This window comes from Gastrolobium bilobum, unplaced genomic scaffold, assembly GCF_033153095.1.
Source record: "Gastrolobium bilobum isolate Gb01-03AN ecotype WA unplaced genomic scaffold, APGP_CSIRO_Gbil_v1 utg824, whole genome shotgun sequence".
NCBI lineage: Eukaryota > Viridiplantae > Streptophyta > Magnoliopsida > Fabales > Fabaceae > Gastrolobium > Gastrolobium bilobum.
In genome coordinates, this window is record NW_026898806.1 from 5275 (window position 1) to 13631 (window position 8357).

Genomic DNA, 8357 nt, shown 5'->3' on the forward strand with positions numbered 1-8357 from the left:
CCTTGAACCTGACCATCACCACGCGGTCGAGATCCAGATGCTTCACCCAGGTAGGGAAGCACAGGTCCTGTAGCCCGTTCAGGCAAGAGACTCTGAATCTCTTCTTCAGAAAAACCCAGAAGTTCAGGAATTCTACCATGGGGTAACGACTCTACCCCAGGAACTAAAGAACGATAAGAGGGAAAGCTGCTGCTTCCCCCTTGCTTAGCAAGATACTCCTGCATAGCGGGCCCCACCGTACAGCCTTCGAGTGAGTCGAAGGCTTCATCAAACTCTTCCTCTTTAACCTCAACTTCCAACCCCAGTAAGCCCAACCTAGGAACGTCCATGATTGCACTACACCCAGGAAAAGAAGAGGAGAAAGTGTACAGAAAGAAACACAAAGGAGAAAAAGAGTTAGACACTGTACCTGAGGTAAATGCAGACACTGAAGAAAAGAAGACCGGCTCAGACGTTATGGCAAAGAGATAAGAGCACAATGTGCTTGTGGAAAATAAACCCCCTTCTTCTTAAAGAGAAAGCAAACACTCAGCCCTTTGATATTCCAACCGTTGGATGTCATAACCGTCAGTTAAGGGACAGTCAAGATGAGGGGCCTAAAGGTAACTTCAAGGAGATAAGACACCCCTCACGTCCCATTAATGCGACGTGCCTAATTACAGCATAGATATGTGCAATGATCAACAATTCATCATTATAACTCCTCGAAATTCGAAAAGACACCTCCCATGTCAGGAAGTTGAAATACCCTAAGTATCCCTGGAAGAACAAAGGCAAAACGGTTGATTTTCCCCCACTAGACAAAGACGCCCAAGATCCATCGAATGGACGACACAACTTGAAGACGCCCAATAATTGTGACTCAATTCCAATACAAGTCTACCCATACTATTTTCAAAGAGACGCCGAGACGGTGCGAATGGGCGTCGCCAACCTGAACGCCTAACAGTCGTGACTTGGTGACCACACAAGTCTACAATTCTTAGGCAACGATCAATCGTTGTGATCACCAGAAAGGTAGCGCCCAAAGACTACAACTTGGCACCAAACTATGCTTGCTACCAAGCTGGGGGGCTCCTGTTCCGGATGGCCCAAGTGCTAAAGTGGCCCAACTATCCAGGCCCAATACCGAGCGTGACCCTGCGTCTGCCCTAAGGGCTGACATGGACCTTCTCAACCCCCAATGTAGCAGCAGGTCCAAGGCATACACCAAAATGCCCCACCTTGGAACGCTAACCATCGCAGGCGACTACGACAGACACCGCAAAAGGAAACTCCCCCTTTGCCCGGTGCTGACATCGCCAGAATACAGAGGGCGCAGCACTGCCACAATGACAGCGCCAGCACGCCTAACACTGCATCATGGGAGTAAATCCCAAGGAGAGTTGACCTCCCCCTCACCAACCCACACCGTTTCCCCTATAAATAGCCCCCATGGGCACACCTTACAGGTATCTTATGTATCGTTATATTGCCCATTTACTTGAGTCATATCATCCTTTTGCTTATTATCTATCCACTGCTTACACTTGGCTTTATACTTCTTAGCCTGGTCAATATCAGTGCTAAGGGTATTATCCATATATTGACTCATCCCTATAGGAAACATAGTGGGCTTATAGATCTTATCGGTACAGTGTCAAACTCTCAAATAATAACGGGAAGTGCCATTTTTTCGTATATGCCACTCCATCCCCTTAGAAACTATAAACGAATGGGAAATGTCATTTTCTAATCTATCCATTTGGGTAAAATATTCACTTTATACTATTCTTTTGGCTTTTTGACCTTTTTATCCTTCATTAATTAATTATAATTATTTTATTCCTTATTCAAAATTATCTACCAATCTGCCCCTCTTTAATCGATTAACTTGAAGATTTAATCGATTAAATGGTCAAAATTGACAAAAATGGTTGACTTGAAGATTTAATCGATTAAATCTTCAAGCTAATCGATTAAATCTCCTAATAGGCAACAAAGGTCAAATCTCTGGCTTTTTGACAACTGTAGCCTTTTTTTAATAATTAATTATCAAATTGACCTTGATTATAAATTATTTCAAAAATTTAATCTCTTCAGAAAATATAACACTAATCTACCCATGTTTTACCGTTGACCATCAAGTCTACCTGGGTATCCCCTACCTACCCGAGTATTTTTTGAAAATTTTATCCTACCTGAATAGAGAAAGAGATACCCAAGTATATTTCATAAATCTGAAAAAAATACTTGAATTATTTACCCGGGTAGGGAGACGGCTACCCGGGTAAATTTGTTAACATAGACAAGAAGCTAAATCATCAAGCACTTGGGTGATGCAGATAGAGATAGTGATGGGACCACTGAGACAGAACGAAGCAAGCTTGTGTTTTTCAATAGGAGGAGTGAGTTTGAGCTTGAGGATTTGCTTCGAGCATCGGCAGAGATGCTTGGGAAAGGTAACTTGGGTACGGTTTACAAAGCAGTGATTGATGATGGATGCACCGTGGCTGTGAAGATACTCAAAGACGCAAACCCATGCGAGAGGAACGAGTTTGAACAGTATATGGATGTTGTAGGGAACCTAAAGCACCCAAACATTGTTAGACTCAGAGCTCATTATTATGCTAAGGAAGAAAAGCTTCTTGTCTATGATTATCTCCCCAACGTCTGTCTATGTTAAGAAATTTACTCGGGTAGCGGCCTTCTACTCGGGTAAATAATTCAAGTATTTTTTCAGATTTATGAAATATACTCGGTATCCCCTCCTTATCTGGGTAGGATAAATTTTTAAAAAAATACCCGGTAGGGAGGGGATACCTGAGTAGACTTGATGGTCAACGGTCAAACATGGAAAGATTGGTGTTATGTTTTCTGGAGAGGTTAAATTTTTGAAATAGTTTGAAATAAAAGTCAATTTGGTAATTAATTATTAAAAAAGGGCTACATTAGTCAAAAAGCCCAAATCTCCTCCATAAACAAAAGCAGATTCCATGCATATGAAGCAAATCAACAAGCATAGATAACCAAACAAAGAAACCAACGAACAGGCCTGGCTCCATTTCTACCTCTCACATGAAAACTTTGCTTATTACATGAAAAACGGCACGAAGTGATCCTATTGTCAACCTCAGAACGATGACAGCGATTAAGGCGAACAACGAACCCTTCCTGTCTTGCATATTCATCATAAAAATACTTAGCAGAATCTTCAATCAGTTTTCCGTGTATTGGAGGTTATTTGAATTTTGAATTTTGAATTTAATGTAATAGGAGTTGATTGCGATTTATATTTAATAGGAGCTGATTGCGTTTTGTATTTAATAAGAGTTGATTGTGTTTTGTATTTAATAGGACGCAATCAGCTCCTATTAAATATAAATCGCAATCAACTCATATTACATTAAATTCAAAATTCAAATAACCTTCAATACCGTATTTGTCTCATTCAATCAATGCTTTCATGCTCGTTTGGAATATTTAATCGATTAAATATAAGTTTTAATCGATTAAGTCAATTAAGAGAGATATTTAATCGATTAAATCTTCAAGTCAACTATTTTTGCTAATTTTAATCATTTAATCGATTAAATCTTCAAGTTAATCGATTAAAGAGAAGCAGATTGGTCAATAATTTTGGATAAGGAGCAAAATAGTTATTAGTTAATTAATGAAAGGCAAAAACGTCAACAAAAAAAAAAAAAACCATTCTTTTCTTTGCGTGACCAGAGATGCAAACAACCAGTCACCAAGTGAATGAGACTACGGGGGGCATGACAGTAGAGTACCTAATGATCATTTGGTTACAAATCACTTTCAGCCTGCAAAGCGCCACTAATCTTCACGTGATCAATGGTGCTTCTTGTGGTCCAATTCATAAGACGCCATAAATTTGCAAAGAGTATTGCAGAATTACACAGAACAGGAAAGAGAAGGGATCAGAAAATAAGCCAACAAATTGTATTTATGAGGAAATAACAAAACGATTAGCATTGATGAATTTTTCGTTGCAAAAGTAGAAAATCTACCTCTGTCATGTCTACTCTCAGACACCAAAAGCATATAAAAAACAAGTTTATCAACAGAATATTAAGGGGGGAAATAATATGTGTCTACGAATGTACATTGGTCTGTCAATGACTAAAGAGTTCTATGAGGCCCCAAAAATAACCAAAGTGCTTAAAGCTTATAGATATTGAAATAACGAAACCTTTTTTTATAATAAGTTTCGCTACCCTTTCTATTTCTACATATAGACAAGAGAAAGTGGCATCTACAATGTAGACACTAGGCATTTGAGCCTCCCTACAATGTATAGTAACATGCCCTGGGAGAGTGGACTCTAGCGATTCTTATTGTAGTCCTCGTTAACTTTCTATGTGCTAGTAGTGGTTTGTCAGAAAGGTCCATAAAAAGTAGTAGTTTTATATCTACGTTTCAAAACTCTGAAGAGAAGTAAGCCATTGTTCCATGTAATTATTCCCAGCTGCATATTCAATCAGAATTCCAAAAATTAGTAAGTATTGATATATTTATGGATACCAACATGCAAATATTCTAGCAAAATGTATCAACAGGTCATAAGACAAATTCTCTTTGAATGAATGCAAACTTGAAACTCCATGGATGACCAACACAATTATGGAGCAAAAAGCATCACCACCATCCTTTACACGACAAAACTTCCCAAGCAGTTTTGATGTGTACAAATACCTCATTTTAACACGGCAGATTATACTATTTTAAACGCAATAATTTCCAATTTGCAGTTTTATTCATGTTCCAATATCAACTGGAGGCTCCACATACAGATCGGGGTATGCAATTGTTGTTCAGCTTATAGGTTCATCAACTTGATTAACATGTCCTAGGCTTTAAAAATTAAGATGACCAAATTTTGCTCATCGATGTACAGCCAGCTTAAAAAATATGGGAAACAAGAGCTCATTCTACATAAGCAATTAAATAATAGTTCTCAGAAAGAAAAGCAAAGATCGATCTGCCTAACATATCTGATTAACATAATATCCATCTAGTATAATTCCATCACTCATTTCCATTTAATATTTATTATTTAAAATTTTGCAGGGCCAAAGTAAGTCATCTGCAATGCCCACATAGGTCAGAACTCAGAAGTTCTTGTGCTCTACAGTCGACAAAGAGTAAGCAAATTCAAAAAGAAGTTAAAAATAATAGAAAAATATGAATTCTTTGGGAGTAAATTTTGGGAAGGGAAGGGTTTTATTAATCCCTTCCCTGAGTTTAAAAAAGTGAGGGAAAGGATTTGAGAATTTTCACAAAATCTTCCAAAACTCTTCTTGTTCTTAAAATTAAAGTTCCCATAATTTAGAGAGTTTTAACTCCCAAACAAGGAAAGGGAATACCCTTCATTTTCCTTTTCTTCCTCTCCCTTCCTCTCCCTTGAATTTCTTTCCTTCCTTTTCTCTCCAAACTCGCAAACACAACCTAAAGCTATTGAGGACCATACATGCTTAGCTTGGAATCAATTCCTTCAGTCAAATTACTATTTATTATTGAATTGCCGTGATGAATCCCAAAAGGAAGTCAGCACATTTGCCTGTGGGTTATATAATGCGGAATCAATTCCTTTAGTCAAATTACTGAAGTGCATAACTTTTCCAGATCAAAGTTTTCAACCTCATACTTTTTTTAATTATTATTTTGATGAAAAAAATGCCGACTCCAATAACTATGATGAAAATGACACATTTCTTCATCAAAATAGAAACAATGAACAAGAAGGCCGAACCAACTCAAAATTCAAAATTCACTCAATATAACAATACATATATATCCCCAATCCCCCCCACCACCAAAATAAATAAATAAATAAAGGGCAATAAAAATCTTACCAGAAGAAAATTCATTGGAGAGGTTCTTCATGGCACTTAAAAGCACGTTCTTTGAGCCGTCCACCTCCTTGCAGCCAAGTCTGTAGCAAGGAACCAGCACAGCAAAACTATTATCCGACTCATCATCATCATCATCATCATCATCATCATCACTCTGAAAAACAGAGTCAAGAGGCTCCAGCCACCCAATGGACCAATCTGAGTCATCAGATTCGGAACCCGACAAGGACCAATCACCACCATCAGATGGCACCAACACAACATCGTACTCTCTATCAATTCTCTCCTCTTCCCTGCTCTGCCATTTCCTTCTAACCTTCTTGTGAGATGGGGCCATCTTTGTTTCCTTCACCAAAGGGAATTTCACCATTTCACGTTCCTTTAAAGCAAGACACCATTCAGAAGATGATGAATTCAGAGCAGAGCCATTAGAAACGGTTTCTTTCTTCTTTCCCCCACCACCCCACATGGACCACGAGAAACGGGTGAAAGAGACAGCCATGCATCCAGCTCCAACAGCGATTCAAAGCTGAAGTGAAGCTCTTTTTGGAAGCCAAAGATTTGTAAAAGAATGAGGGAAAAGCCACTGACTTCAAATGGCGCGTGGTTCCTGCCTGTTGCAGTGACACCACTGTATTAGGAAATGATCGATTGAAAAGGTTCATAAATAAATTCAACCTAACAAAACAAAAAAACTCACTTAGTATAGTAAAAGACAAGTCTTTGAAAAGGCAAAGTCATAATTCAACAAGTGCATAAATTTTTCCAATTCTTTTGCTCAAATATAAAAGGGAAAATGATTTCTGCGGCAAGAAAACATTTCTCTGCCCGGGAAACATTTCTCAGCCCGCGAAAAAAAAAAAAAAATGGATCCATTACTTTTTGAATTTCTCTCTTTATAAATTTCTCTTTCTCTCGGTACTTCCAAAAAAATATAAATTAATCAACTATATTTAGTCTACACTATATATATATATACACACATATATATATATATATATATATAAAAGATGAGTTACATGAGATAAACAACTTTCCTACACACACAAAAGGAGTTGGGTCCCATCACTCTTTTTTCTCTCTCTTCTTACTTGTGGGTCTCACTTGTAACTTTATTTCTACAATATGAGGTAATTATTTTCCTACAACATAAGAAAAATATTTCCCATGTAAGATTTACCATTTTAAAAATTAAATGAATTTAACAAAGGATAAGATATTGTAACAACCAATTAGTGTTATTATCAATAAAACTACCAATCAATTTCACCGTTAAATTGATTATTTTGATCTAACGGTTATATTTATTTTCATCTTTGTATGATTATGATTTCCCATATTTTATGTGAAAGCATTAAATATGCATAACCATACAAAGATATAAATAAATATAAAATATTAAATACGGGAAATCATAATCATACAAAGATGAAAATAAATATAACCGTTGAATCAACATAACGATTTAACGGTAAAATTGATTGGTAGTAACACTAATTGATTGTTACAATATCCTTTCTCATTTAACAAATGATATTTTAATAAAATTCATAAAATAAAAAATAAATAAAATTACAAAAATACTCTCCGTTAATTTTCTCATCAACACGACGTAATTTTAAGTTGGAAGAAATATTTTATTTCATGTGATAATATATGTATGGGTTTTATGTTTATCATGTAACATGATATAACATCACTTTCCTACACATACATTAAAGAGGTGAGGTCCACATGTTTTTCTTTCTCTTTCATCATTCTACTTTCTCTCTCCATTTTTTTGTGTGTGTTAGAACAACACTTAAATCATGTAACATAACACTAATAAAACCCTATATGTATATCCCTTTTAACTTTGCAGAATTCACCAAACCAATTTCGTCAAAACTGCCCCAACGCTGCAAAACAATAAATTATATCTTTTTCGATAAATTCAAAAAATCCAAAAAAATAAAAGAACCGAAAAAAAGAACTGAATCAAAGCTAGTATAACACGAGGAATTTTTCAGTCAAGACCTTTTGAGGTAAAAAAATCAAGTCAGGTGATCAAAGAATCAAATTTCGATCTTCTCCTCGCGTCACCGGAATATCTGGAAAAAAAAAAAAAAACTCGCCGTAAAACCGAAAAACGAAGAAAGGATCGTTCGGAGCAGAGTTTTCTCTGGCAAAAGAGAAAAAGAAGCGAGTGAAAATGTACGACTGACTCAGTGAGTTGTGTTTGAAACCCTAACTCCGTAACTCACTCTCACTCCATCATCGTCCTTCTCAAGAAAACCCAGTGAAAACCGAGACTAGTTTTCTTATGTAATGTTAAAGAAATTCCTTCGCGTAAATTGCTTTGGATAGGTAAATCTATCATTTGTCCTTGTGGATCCGACATTAACCATCGCATACCTACTAATTGGTGTACTTGAGATGCATTTCCTCTAGCTCTTGAAAAAGACATTATATGGACTGGAATAAGAGAGTCAGTCATTTTAAAATTGAAACTCTTTTTTTGTC

General features: G+C 36.7%; 2 protein-coding genes across 2 annotated transcripts; one reads left to right on the plus strand and one right to left on the minus strand.

The window, feature by feature from the left end:
- The first annotated feature begins 418 nt into the window (after positions 1 to 418).
- Positions 419 to 2665, plus strand: LOC133284268 (leucine-rich repeat receptor-like protein kinase PXC1). The gene is made up of 2 exons (XM_061481262.1): positions 419 to 602; positions 2325 to 2665. Exons 1-2 carry the CDS (start codon positions 419 to 421, stop codon positions 2663 to 2665), a joined length of 525 nt encoding a protein of 174 aa, XP_061337246.1.
- Positions 2666 to 4229: 1564 nt separating this feature from the next.
- On the minus strand, positions 4230 to 6450 carry LOC133284267 (uncharacterized). The gene is made up of 2 exons (XM_061481261.1): positions 5856 to 6450; positions 4230 to 4468 (listed from the first exon to the last, which is right to left on the minus strand). The coding sequence occupies exons 1-2, from the start codon at positions 6355 to 6357 to the stop codon at positions 4413 to 4415; spliced, it is 558 nt and encodes a 185-aa protein (XP_061337245.1). The 5' UTR covers positions 6358 to 6450; the 3' UTR covers positions 4230 to 4412.
- Positions 6451 to 8357: the final 1907 nt, after the last annotated feature.